Source organism: Dendropsophus ebraccatus, chromosome 5 (assembly GCF_027789765.1).
Source record: "Dendropsophus ebraccatus isolate aDenEbr1 chromosome 5, aDenEbr1.pat, whole genome shotgun sequence".
NCBI lineage: Eukaryota > Metazoa > Chordata > Amphibia > Anura > Hylidae > Dendropsophus > Dendropsophus ebraccatus.
This window is the reverse complement of record NC_091458.1, coordinates 40810137-40824826: the sequence shown is the minus strand read 5'-3', so window position 1 is coordinate 40824826 and position 14690 is coordinate 40810137. Positions and strand designations below refer to the sequence as shown.

At 42.3% G+C, this 14690-nt stretch overlaps 1 protein-coding gene across 5 annotated transcripts in view; it reads left to right on the top strand.

Annotated features, from left to right (window-relative positions):
• The window catches only part of DCLK1 (doublecortin like kinase 1), a 239095-nt gene that overhangs the window by 84700 nt on the left and 139705 nt on the right, over window positions 1–14690 (top strand). For all 5 annotated transcript variants that reach the window (XM_069969924.1, XM_069969923.1, XM_069969926.1 and 2 more), the window contains exon 4: window positions 12476–12575. In XM_069969924.1, coding sequence (XP_069826025.1) covers window positions 12476–12575 — 100 coding nt within the window. The remainder of the gene's footprint in view (window positions 1–12475; window positions 12576–14690) is intronic.

The window sequence follows — 14690 nt, the reverse complement described above, 5'->3', positions numbered from 1 at the left end:
ATCCCATTTCTAATTACTTAGCAACAAACATGAGTAGACGGCAGCGCCATTTCCGTGTTCACAGGCAGGAACAATGAATCAGAGACAGAGAGATATTTATAGCCCACAAATAAAACTTTAATGATACTCAGTGGTAACATATGGGCCTGGTGGGTTTTTGTAGATTTTTTTTTACAAGTTATTAAAAGGAAAACATCTGAACATAGAGTCATCGAATAAGTGTATACTGGAGAACAAAGCAGGGCCAGCGTGCAGTATACAGAACACTCAGATGTGTAGTTCTGGTAAATGTGCAGGGGCGGACAGTCAGTTTGGACAGAAAATCTCCTGTTGAGTAAATTACCTGGTTAGGCTGAATAAATCTGGAGCGCAGTGAGTGCTTGTGTGCTTGTCGTCCACCCTGCGGGAGCCCACTGATCATGTGTGGGTGACGCACTTGTAGCCAGCAGTCATATAATCCCTATAAAATAGACTGCCAGAAAAGTGTCATTCTGTGACTACAACAATGCAAGCAAAGTGCCACCTAATACACAATGCTGCCGAGAGATTGCTCCATACAGTCATACAATTCAATCATATAATTGTGGCTATCTGCAGTCACCACTAGAGGGAGCTCTTAGTATACCTATTTATACAGTTACATATTAGACTATGGATCCACAAGCTACACAACATAATAACGTTTTAGGGGATGTCCCATCACAGACAATTCCTTTAAAGTGGGTGAAATATACAGCATTACATGGAGGCTCTTTAGATAAATGGTTGTCTATGTAGTGTTACAGTATGTTCACACTTGATATGTAGCTTACTGTAATTTCGGGGTATATGCATATTGCAGTTCACACAACGTATGTTTGGCATAAATCATGGCCGTTGTTGCAAATTGTGAGAGCTTTTGCTTGTTACCATCTCTCCATCCTGAGTCAGAGCCCCCCTTTATGCCTTTATGCCTTATCATAATGAGACACCCCCTTAAACACAATACGGAAAGCAATCAGACAATAAAGCAAGCAGATTTTGCCCCATATAGTATAGCCATTATGCAAGTTCCCTTTATAAAGGCATCTATAGCATCAATCTGTATTCTGCTTTATAAGAATAACCATCCATATATGTATCAGTCCATGTGTTGTTCTGCTGTATACGGTGTCCATGTGGACTGTAGGTGGTGGGAGCTGAGTGTCAGTGCCTTCCCCTCCCGATTCCCTCTCCAATGTTTCTCTTCCTAGTCGCCCAATTCTGCCATCTGTCGGCGTTTTATTTCTGGGAAGTACAGATAGGTGGACATTAAATATACGTAGTAAACAAAATGAATGGAGCAGAAGACAGTGAATCACAGGAGACGGACACAGCTCTGTAGATGTTTGGTGTGCTTACATAAATTATATATAAGGTGTGGTCTGGAAGCTTGGTGGTTGCAGCGAAAATTACAGCACCAGTGAATTGTGGGTAAAAGTGGGAAAACATTATCAAATCTCCAAGCAGTTAATATTTTTTAGTGTTCTTGCAGTTTCTCATTCTTTAGGAAATAGCAGGAATGAGTTTGTAGTATATACTGGAGGGAATAGGGGGCTGCTGTGAATACTGGGGAGTGTTAGAGGAAGGGGGGGGGGGCTGTGACTACTGCAGAAGGTGGGGAGACCCTGCTGTTATTAATATGGTGACCATATTGGCAGAGGAGGGGGCACTGCAGTAACAGGTCTGGGAGATACTGTAGTCACAGACTAGTTTTCTTATGGATGAAAAAAAAAATCTAAAATACTGGAGTCTAACATTAGCTTCACCTCAGCATGGCGGCCTCCAATGTAGATTCCATTTAAAATACTGGACAAGGTAAAAAAAAAAAAAAAAAAACTATAACACTATTTTGTCAGTTCAAAGGAGAGACATCATGGTGAAAACCAGATGGACCCTATAAAGGTCAATCGGGTCTGTCAGGCGGCCACTTTCATGGAGTGGGCCCACTGGGTTTGGGTTTTCCTTCTCCTGCTGAAAAAGCTGATGGACAGAAAAAACTGCACTGAACCTGGCCTAGGCCACTTGCCATTGTCCGTATATAAGGGGTTTCCATCTAAATCTTGTATTTTTTAAATAATAATAATAATAATAAATATATTCTGCACAAATTTAAATTGGTCCCTGTCCCCAAACTTATTCACATATATTGCAGATTTTGTGTATAGTGGGATTTGAACCTTAGACCCCAGCACTGAGAGGCCACAGTAGTTCACTGTATAGGGGTGTGCAGGCTGTTGTTCTTTCTAATGTAATGTAAAAGCTGGTACCTATCACCCTAACACAGTCTTTGGTCCTCTTGTCCGGTGACTTAGGGTTTATATATGTATATTTGGCGTATGTACAGGGAGCTTTCCTGGCACTTATGCTATATGTGTTCTCTGAATACCATATTAACTCAGCCTAATATTTGTTACAAATTTCCAACATTATTTATTGCTTTTGCAAAGGGATCCAGTGCTTACATGTGCACAATTTGTTGCAGCATGGCACCACCATGTGGCATTAAGCGGAATTACATTTCTATATTACAGACATAACAGAAGGTTTTCTTTGTTATAATTTACTTTCAGCATACAATTAAAAAATAGAGATAAAAACTTCAGGGTGGGGGGATTGGAACCCTGCACTGGCACAGGGAAGGAGAATACTTAAGTGCATTAAAGTGCAACACTCTACAGTATATACAGGTGATTTATACTGGATGGCACAAAAGTAAAGTATTGTAGTTAAGGTAATACCTACGGCAAATGGCCAGTGACTGGTAATCAAAGTAAGGCTGCCATAGCCGCCTATATCAACCCACAGCACAGCGTTTTATTTTTAAAAGTTAAGAACTAAGATGGTGATGTTGGAATTTTCAAGAACAGGTTCAAAAATTTCAGAATAAATTTGGTAAATGTATAAAAACCCAAAAGCCACTAGGTGTTTATGACATGGGAAAAGTCCAGGCGACGCTGAGACTTCAGAAGAGACAGTGAACAGGATTCGAGCCATGTAACAGCTGACCCGGCTGACTAGTATGGAACTACAGGGGCTATAAACCACGGTATGGTGTATCTTACGAACACATCTACTTTGTAAACTGTACAGATTAAATCTTCTTCAGGAGATGATTACATCATCAGCTGATCGTGTCTTTTGGTCCTGCCTAAAAATCATCGACCACCGACTGCACATCACTACATGTACTAGCAACGGACGGCCGACGGCTGATGACTGTGTAAAGAAAATAATACGGGTTATACATACCTGTCCACCCTCCCTGAAGCTTCTGCCCGCTCCCCAGTGTCTTCATGGCTTCCGCCCACAGACACCGCGAGAACTGCAGAGCCGATCTCTGAAGTGACAGGCCACTCAGCCAATCACTGGCCGGTACAGGACACCGATACAGCCAGTGATTGGCTGAGCAGCCTGTCACTTCAGAGATCGGCTCTGCAGTTCTCATGGTGGCTACGGGCAGTGGGGAGAAGCCAGGAAGACACCAGGGAGCAGGCAGAAGCTAACAATGTCGATAGTTGAGCTGTGTAAAAGGGTCAATAGGCAAGCACAGATCAACGCTCGTTTACAATGGTGATCGGGCCATGTAATACGGCTTTTATAGGGCTGATTGGAAGAGGACGAATTCACTGACCGACTAGTGTTCAGCAAAGGGGCGACCTTCACCTCAGTGGGAAGATCAGAAGTGTTAAAGGATTGGCTTGTGCCACAGACAGAGGAAGATCTGCCAAACCTTATCTGTCAGCAGGCTTGAGCTCCCCCACATTTCTGCTTGGTTGTTCTCCAATATCTGAAAGAAACTCTCCCAAAACATTGGATCGGCAGCAACAGGAACAACAGTTCACCAGTGTTGTACTGGCCTCCATGATGGCCAGATCCAATACCCTCTGGGGCTACATGAAGGACTCAGTGTATCTGTCCCCCGGCCATAGGATCTGAACAACTTGAGACAATGCAGTGAGGATATGCCGGCATGCATCTGGACAGAACTGGACTGCTGCCTAGACACCTGCTGTTACCAGTGGAAATGATATTGAACATTGGATAGAAACTTGTATAGATAATATGGTAATTTGTCATGCTCACACGACAGTACCTCCATGTTTTTCCCATTCTGTCTGCAGCAGTTTTTGGTGAGTGTAATACCATATCCATACTTGTGTTGTTTGGGGGCAGCCTTCCTCGCCGGTGGTGCTGGCTGGGACTTTTTGGGGGGGCATTTTGGGTCTGGTCCTGTGACATGGGGGTTGCAGGGCCACTCCATGGCCTCCCTTCCCTGCATGTGCACGCTTTGCGGGGGTGGCGGTCACTGACCGACACGGTGTGGAGTTAGCGTAGGGACCCGTGTGAACCAGGAGACCTGCACGTTGGTACACGGGGCGATATGGCTTGATCAATTCATATTCCAACATCCTGAAGTTGGTTTTTTAAAATAGGCTTAGCAGCATTAGTATCGGCCATAGGTGTGATGTGCAGCCGCTCCTCTCTCTCCATGTCGGATTTGGTAATTTTAGGAATACTGAGGCTAGAATTGTGCCCCATCATCAGGAATGGTCATTGCTGATAATGAGCCTGTATGAAAAAAATAGCTTGTTTGTACGCTGATTGCATATATTGTGTGGGTAATAAAGCCATTGCTAGTTGTTTCTATGTCAATGGGAATGTGTGGCGACTATGAAGAAATGAATGGACCATGCAGACAGTCCTGGGATCTTTCATCCAGCCCACCTGCACGATTGATTGAGCATTAGTCAGGGTCAATTTACACAGAAAGATTATCTGCCAAAGATTTGAAGCCAAAGCCAGAAATAGACTATAAACAGGGAACAGGTCATAAAGGAAATCCTGAGATTTCTCCTCTTTTCAAATCCATTCCTGGCTAATCTTTCTGTGTAAATGGACCCTAATGCTGGGTTTACACGGAACAATTATCGTGCAAAATCGAATTCAACGATAATTGTACGTGTAAACGCAGCGAACGATGGAACGACGAGCGAGAAATCGTTCATTTTGATCTTTTATCTTGTTCTTAAATCGTCGTTCGCAAAAAAATTCGCAGATCGTTCCGTGTAAACAGTCGTCGCGCGAAAGTCCGGCCGCCCCCCGCTCGCAGCCCGGCCCCCCGCTCATCCGCAGCCCAGCCCCCCGCTCATCCGCAGCCCCCTGCGCCCCGATCGCCCCCCCCTGCCGCCGCTCCGATCGCCACCCCCTCCGCCCCGATCGCCACCCCCGCCGCCGCTCTGATCGCCACCCCTTCCACCGCCGCTCCGATCGCCCCCCCTCCCCGCCGCTGCCGCTCCGATCGCCCCCGCCGCGAGCATACGTTACCTGCTCAGCGTAGCAGGTCTTCGAAATCTCCGGCTCCCCTCTTCAGTGCATTGACTGGCTGAAGAGGTGAGGCGGGAATTTCAAACGGCTCCTCTTCAGCCAATCACTGCTCCTCTTCAGCACTGATTGACTGAAGAGGAGCCATTTGAAATTCCTGGCTCCCCTCTTCAGCCAATCAATGCACGGCAGCACTGATTGGCTGAAGAGGAGCCATTTGAAATTCCCGGCTCCCCTCTTCAGCCAATCAGTGCGTTTTGCGATCAGCGCAAAACGGTCGCAAAACGATTTTTCCGTACGATATATCATACCAGCTAAACGCTGATTGTTATGAAAAAAAAATCCTTACTCCAACATCGTTAATTGTGCGATTGGGCTAATTGTTGTCTCGTGTAAACCCAGCATAAGGGTCCGTTTACACACACAGATTATCTGACAGATATCTGACAGATTTTTGCAGCCAAAGCCAGGAATGGACTATAAACAGGGAACAGGTCATAAAGGAAAGACTGAGATTTATCTTTTTTCAAATCCATTTCTGGTTTTGGCTGCCAAAATTGTGCAGATATCTGTCAGATAATCTGTGTGTGTAAACGGACCCTGAGGCTCTGCATACTATTGCCGATCCTGCTTATGGGTGCTTGTTTGCTGCCTAATGTCAGACTGTGTAAAAGAGCACTAAGGCTCTGTTCATATCAGCATCATAACATCCATTCATAACAGAGCTATATGACAGTAATGCTCAATCCATTTGGAAACAGATCCTGACAAATTTTGATCCCATTGACCCAAGTTCCAGTAATTTTTAAGGCAACAATGATGCTGCAGACAGATCCGTTCTTAGCCATACTTTCCAACCGTCCCGAATCCAGCAAGACATTCTCGATTTCAGAGTGTTTTCCAGCTGATCCAGGATGGCCCCTCCATATGTGCAAATTCTTAAAGCATCCCTGGCCACTTTAACTGGTGATAAGCAGTAGCGGACTATAATAGGTACTTTTCGTGTGGTAGCCCGGGGCCCTGAGCTTCTGGGGGGCTAATGGCCACCAAATCAGACTTAATAGTGCCCCCAAATAGTAATAGTGTACTAACTAGGCCCATACAGTAATAGTGCTCTTCTTGGCGCCTCATTTATCGTTTATCAGTTTAATAATAGACTAAAAATGTTTTGAAAATTTCTAAATAAAGTTCTAAAAAGATCAAGATTAAGAAAAAAATCTTGCAAACAGTATGTATGTTAGTTTTATGGCAAATTTTAAACCAAAGTTCTAGCGCATTTTAGAGAATAAATCTGACTCACTGACGTTCCGTGAAAAAAGAGGCGTCTATCAAGTTTAGCCTCCCTCAAATCAATTATACATCATACAGTGCTAAAATATTTATGGCCCTGAATGTCATGTCTCATTTTTCGAGTACTGTCATAGTATTTGCCCGTAAAGGGTGTTTATGAAGTTTCCCTTGAGGGAAACTTTGCGGAACAGATAGCTGACTTTACTTAGGACTTTACAATGACACATGGAATGACACACACATAACCGGGAGAAAAAAAAGTCTATAGTCTTAAAGGTACAGTGCACAAGTATACAGGGTTAGTTCTTTCAATATGCAGGGTAAAGCTTTAAATATGCTGGAATTTTAACGGGTGATGACCATACATTAGCACATCATCCAACAATTTTGGACCAATTTTGGATTAACCAATACATGGCCTAAATAAGAGGAAAGTATATCACCCAATACATAAAGCCACCATGAATAGCACCAGAGATTCAATATCATAAAAATAGTTTAAAACTTGATCAATAAAATATACATAACAGTAGTAGAGTGTCCTACAAAAAAAGTCCATCCTGTAATATGTATAGTCCCAATGGCAAACATATAACAAATGTGGTCAGGGCCGGCTCCAGGATTTTGTGCGCCCTTGGGCAACAGAGCCTCAATGGCCCCTCATCTATCCACTATGCAGCCATCATCCACACACTATGCACAATCACTTGAGTCCCTAACATACACAAACACATTACTGACACAGAGACTGACTGACAGAATTACTGACGCTGCCTGACTGACTGATTGTCACTAACTGACACAGACACTGCCTGACACTAACAGGCACAGACACTGACTGACTGACACAAATACTGCCTCACTGACACTGACTGACCAACTGACACTGACACACAAAAATTAGAACACTGGGACCCACTCCCTCTTTGGGCCCCTAGAGTTGCTGTGGGCCTTGGCACTTGCCCGAGTAAGCCCGGCGCTGACGCCAGCCCTTAATGTTGCCCATATCCTTAAAAGTCCCATACCTCAGACACATGAATGAAAAAAGTAAACCTGAAAGTAGTCCCGGCATTGTAAACTATTAACCACAGTATATAAATGATTAACAATATATATCAAGTACTATATTCTTATTGTCCCTTTAGCTTAGTGGTGGGAAACCTGCAATCCTTTAGCTGTTGCAAAACTCCAATTCCCATCGTGCTTGCATGAAATTTGTATACTGTTATACTGATATCAGTGTGGAGGCAAATCATGGAAATCTTTATGGAGACTCTGTACTTCTTCTATGAAGCGTTCTCCTGACCAGCAGATGCTGCTGTTGGATCATAAAACACATTGTTAACCTAAAAATGGTTTGGTTACATATTGTTCATAGACAGTGTTATGTGCGCATAGAATGATATGTATTACTAGGAGCTTAAAAATATTGTACACATACCAGCTAACCTAACCCATATAATATGTATATGATCAGATATTTTTAAAGGGTTTATCCAGGCTTCGAAAAGTATGGCCACTTTCTTCCAGATAAGATACCTGTCCTCAGTTTGGGGGTGGGTTTTGAAGCTCAGTGTTACAGAAGTGACTAGAGCAGAGTTACAATACCACACACAACCTGAGAACAGGTGTGGTGCTGTTTTTGGAAGAAAGTAGGGGTTTGTAGAAATCCCACCCCCTCTGTGGACTAATTTGTAGGACTGTCCTGCCAAAATTGGAAGATGTGTATTTACAGGGTGAGGCTAGGTTCACACTATGTAAAAACGAAGTCTGCCTTTCATAATAGTGGCCATCATTGTGCAAATGTTTTTAATTATGGACATTATTTGTGCAAACCTGGTGTTATTATGTAAGACGGACGTAATTTTACATAGTGTGAACCTAGTCTGCAACTGCATTTCATCCATGTCTGCACAGTCAAGGGGGGTAGAAGACTGTGGGCAAGTCCTATTGAGTCCTGGAAAACATGGATACAGCCTACGGCTATGTTTACACAACATCAAAAATAGATAAAAGGCGGATTATTTTTCTATTTAAAATAACGTCCGTTTTTGCCTGCAATGGTAATACATTGAAGTCAATGGAAAGAAGGACGTCCAATGCACACAATGCATTGAATAACGGACGTTTTTTCCGAGGACGTCAAAATAATGAACATTACGTTCGGACGTCTTTTGCAAACAGCGGACGTTTTTTAGTAGTTGTACACACAGTTTTTTTTCCCACCATTCTTTCTTCGTTTTTACTATTAAATTAGATGGACTTTTCAGTTAAGACACACACACAAAGGCCAATTAGTAACCTTAAACTAGAAAAATGTACCAACAGCCGTCATTGCACTAAGGGGAGGCCAGGCTGCTAAATGACGTCCGTTATTTTAGCGTCAAAATGATGAACGTCATTTTAAAAAGAGCTCAAAAAACGTTGTGTGAACATAGCCTAATGGTGGTTTGTGCCTATAGCAGATGCCCCTCCTGTCTGTCTTCCCTCCTCACAGTAACTCAGGAAGAGACCTACAAAGATCTTCTACCTTCCGAATGAGTAATCTGCTTGGAGAACATAAAGCTTATCCTCCAGTCAATACACTGCCCTAGTTCCCTGACTCCTGATCTATAAGTAACCGTTACGATAACAACAGAAGACGCCGTCTCTAGAAACACTGTTGTTTTTCCTCTAAGCACTGGATATTTCCCTCCCTGAAAGTGTCTGGCTTTCTAATGTGATTTATTGAGGTCACATCATGAAAGAAGCAAATTTATGATGATGGTGTCTACACAGCTGACATACTTTGAGCATCATTGTGATGTAACTGTTGCCATGGAGATCTGATTCCTACGGAAAATAATGAATTCTGCAGAGTCCTCGCCTGTACTGATAAATAGCAGGTGCCTTTGTACTCAGCTTGACGACCGGAAGCTAGGGGTCTAGGAAGTGCTTATATGGTGGGACCGAGCATACAGATGGCCTCTGCCGGTGTAGACAAAGGGCTGGTGACTAAGCCGGAGATCAAAGATGAGTCAGGAATTCTCCACACCACTTGTGTGCGGAACACAAGATTTAGTTGTCCAAGTACGCTCTAAAGCCGCAGTCCTATAAATTGTCTATAATGTACCCTTGTAGGGTTGGATTAGTGGCTGATAGAGATGAGCACAACTCGAGCATGCTTGAGTCCGATTGTTCGGCATTTAAATACCAGTGACTGTGGGGTGCAACCCTAGGTAGTCCAGGAAAACATGCATATAGCCAAAAGGCTGTACCCATGTTTTCCTCGTAGCCTTAGAGCTGCATCCAACTTCTTCAGCCACCAGTATTCAAATACCGAATCATCGGACTTGAGTAATCTCACTCATTTCTATTGGTCGATATTCCCTACACCCAGAGTTCAGGTGAGTTTAGGTTTCTGTAAAAACTTACACTGCCATGTACTGTAGCTGCTGAAAAACATGTTGGAGAAGCATATTGAGGAGATCTATCTGCATAATCAAGGACAAAAAAAATTTGGTTCTCCAGAATCTAATTCAATTAAATCTTAATGACATTTATGTCAATGTGTGAATCATATGCAATAAAAATATAAGAAAAATGCATACTCAAAATACATACAATACAAAATACAAATGACCCGACATGTTTCAAGTGCAATCAGATTCTTCATCATAGACAACAATCTGCGCACAGTGCTCCTTCCATAGGTTCTTCTCAGTTACATGCCAGGTGCAGTATACAGCCCACAAACTGATAGCTGGGAGATTTTATTATCTATAATTTTATCCTTTATGGGCATCTTGGCTGAAGTCTTATGATAAAATAATTTTCTACAATGAACCCTTTTTAAAGCTTAGTTTATTGAAACAAACAATAATCATTAGGATAAACAATGTATAGTTGTAGGTACAATATTTTTTAATGACACATGTTAGGCATCCCAGTAAGTTCTTCCATAATTAGATACAATACATACATATACAACACAGAAAGTTGCTATATATGAAGCAAGTGTTTACTCCTCAAAGCAATCTGAACTACATCAGATTTACATGCACTAGTCTTGTAGTGATGTGATCGACCATCGATTTAAGGGCCAAAATTTTGGAAAATATATTGTTCATCTCTGCATTACACTGTACCCAAGTCATATTAATATAGACACACTAGTGGGGGAGATTTATCAAACATGGTGTAAAGTAAAACTGGCTCAGTCGACCCCTAGCAACCAATCAGATTCCACCTTTCATTTTCCAAAGAGTCTGTGAGGAATGAGAAGTGGAATCTGATTGGTTGCTAGGGGCAACTGAGACAGTTTCACTTTACACCATGTTTGATAAATCTTCCCCACTATGTATGAAAGCACTATAGCACAATGTACTGTATACATGTGTGCAGCATGCTAATAGTTAATTCTCAACGTTAACTAAGCATACATAATAACATAAATACTATTCTTTATGCTCCTGTTATATGCTTTTTTCTACAATCACATCTTAAAGGTAATATATAACATAGAAAGTGGAGTCCAACTTCCATGAATGCTATAGAGCAGGGGTAGCCAAGTAGTTTGATATATGTCTTATCAGAAAATAATTTGTGTAACTTAGTTATTGTTCATTTTCTGCTTAGAAATCTTTTTTTATGCTCACACATATTCATAAAGGCTATCAATCACTGACTAGGACCGCCCACTGGACTCTTCTGCCCAGAATAAGCAGGTTTAGATTTAAAAAAGGCAAGTTGTACAGGATGTTTTCCCAGAAAACTGTATATTAATCTGCACATTTTTTCCTGCTTTGTAACATGATACCTGAAGGTCATACGTCTTTTTCTATGTGACAGATGTAACCTTCCTATAGCACATGGGAATTTTTTTTAACCTTCATGCTCAGTGCCGTTTTTGTGTTATTAGCAGTTCAATCCTTATGCTAATAAGTTGTTTTGGTGCACCTACAGTATCTGCCCCCAAGCCAGCTCACCCCTTCTAAGGAATATCCGCAGGGCATGGTGGCCAAGAGCACAGGGATCAAACTGCCAAAACAGCCCCTTGTGGGCTATAGGGAGATATCAGCAGGCTTGATACTTTTATTTTGTTGGACTAAACTGTACAGCAGTCCAGTCCTACAGAATAAAAGTATACAGTACATGGAAATGGACTCAATGTTGTCACCATTAGACTTTGCGCGGTCCAATAAAGTGAATGGTCCTTCCACCAGTTTGCCAAAATTGACATCAACAATTCTTTTTGCCAATATCATAATGTATACCGGTAAAGTAGAGCCTTAGCATGATATGACCCAGTCCTAAATGCTGCCAAACCTAATAAGAACACAGGCCCATATTTATCAAGAGGTGTAAAATATACACTGGTGTAAGCTGCCCACAGCAACCAATCACACCTCAGCTTTCATTTAAGCAGAGCTGAAAGCAGAGCTGTAATTGGTTGCTGTGGGCAGTTTAAACACCAGTGTATATTTTACACCCTTTGATAAATATCTCCACAGAGTATGAGGCAATAGCATATAGGGGCTACTACATATAACCCCACTGACTAAACAGAAGCCAACTAATAAAAAACTTTGGACTTGTCTCTGTGAAACTTTTAGCTAGTGACAAGTATGCATTAAATCCATAAGATGTCAACATATGGGATAATCTGACTTTCGGGCTGGTTATAACAATCTCATTTGTGTCATTACTGAAAGTGACTGACAAATTCTGCCATATATGCTTGTCCCGTCTGTCATACCATGATGGTGGGTCTACTCAGATAAGTGGTATAGATCCTCTGCTAAACTTATCATGTATCTCTAGATGACGAAATAGAGTGACAGACCCCCTTCTTCTCTTCCAGGTGATGTGCCTTCAGGATTTCTTTGGTGATGATGACATTTTTATTGCTTGTGGACCTGAGAAGTTCCGTTACCAGGATGACTTCTTGCTGGACGAGAGCGGTAAGCGAGACTTTCACCAGTTAAACAATATTTCCAGCGCCTGTTGATCCGTCCAAGTTTATGTCATGCAAACATTTTACAGATTGTTATCCGATCCAAGATGAACAAGTCCTGCGCTAAAACAAATTATTTCTGTTTCAATATCAGAAACAGATGGGGACGCGGTAAAGGATTTAACGGTTCAAACATTGGCAACGTCTGTAGACATTATCCCAGCCCGGACAATGGGATGTTCCCCACAACTAATAATGATGAGATGTAAACAGGCATTCGTCATCATTATCTGATGGAAAAGACAGCATTTCAAAGAGTGTAAAGGTTAAAAGATTATTTCTTACGTTGCTTTTTTGAACCCATTTTTCTTTGCTGAAGTTCTTAGTTTGCAACGGCTTAATTAAATTTGGCTGTTTTTAATCCAAAATAAACTCAGCTTGAGTGTGGTTTTGCAGCAAGGTTTCATTGAAGTGAATGGAGCCAAGTTGTAATACCACACACAACCTCAGGTCAAGGGGGGTGCTGTTTTTGCAAGAAAGTACTTGTGCTTTTTCTAATCTTGGATATCCCATTCACATTATTTGGCCGAATACATCAGTTTTAGAGGAATCAGCCTAAGGTCTGATGTGTATGAAGCAGGCTGACCGAATCCTGATGTCTGCTAGAGATGTCTAACAGCAGCTTATTCCCCTCTCCCTATTGTAATAAACAGTAACTTACTACTACAATCATACAGGCCTCAGATAATACAAACAGCAGAAGAGGCCCCAAAGTAACCAGCATATGTATAAAAAAAGATAAGACTGCCATCTAGTGGCCAAATCCATGCCCTCATTTTCAGAGCCATAAACAACCAAATAGTAATGTCATAAAGCAATACCATTATCAGTGACTGGTCTTAAGTACTTGGAGGACTTACTGTGAAAAGGACAGCTGCTCCATATAGAGCAGGCATGGGGAACCCTCGGCCCTACAGCTATTGCAAAACTACAATTCCCATCATTCCTGGAGAGCCAAAGCCATTGTTGCAGCTGGCCAGGCATGATGGGAATTGTAGTTTTGCAGCAGCCGGAGGAGCACAGATTGAATGTCTCTGACACACCTGAAATGCCTGGCTTTCTCTTTGTGTCTCTACAGGCAAGATGAGCATTCTCCTCTTTAAGGTTCATTCTTCTTTTAAAGAGCTGTTGTCATCACTTTCATGCTGCCCGAACCACAAATCAAGGCAGTTCCTGATGGCTTCTCCTTACCTATCCATCATGGCTGATGGGGTGTGGAGAAGCCACCAGAGATCGCTCTAGTGAAATGATGACAGGTTCTCTTTAAGGACATTCCTATTCCACCAATACGTCAGATCATCTCCACTCCAAGAGAACACGGGGGAAAGCGGACTTCAGCAGGACAGCAACTCCAATGTGATAAAATGAAATAAAAATGGTAATAAAAATACTGATAAAATCTCTGGCTTCAAAAAGCTCAGTGTGTATATTATCAGTATTTATTTCATTTTATCACATTGGAGTTCCTCTCATGCTGAAGTCCTCCATCGGTTTTAACCTGTGTTGGAGTGGAGGTTGTCTGTATTGTACCCGGGTGTGTGCTACACAAGAGTGGCTTTTGAAGAGTTGTGCCTCACTGCTTGCACAACACTATCAGGTGAGATTCCGTCCTGCTGTGCCCATTCATTCTCTCTCCTAGTCACACTGAGGTGTCTGCACCATGATGTGCTGTCTTCTATTTCACCAATAAGCGTTGGAGCATAAAGCTGTAAAAGCAGACCACAGGCTGTTCACACTTACTCACTTTATCTCATACTATGTCATTCTATGTTAACACGTTGCACTTGGGTTGCTGTAACGTCACAACTCCTGCCAGGAAACTGGGACATTTTTGCTAATATTTCAAAAACCACAGGAAAAAATAGTGATGTTACCATGACACAAACAGGACACAGCCAGGACGCTGTGGGTATCACTGGTGTGCCATAGGCCCTGGGCGGTTCACAAAACCTGCCGCCCCTACTGGAACTATTGTAGCACTAAAGTGGGGTTCATGAAAAATGAAAAATCGGGCAGCACTGTCCAAATTACAAATGAATCTGGATGAATAAAATGGATGTCA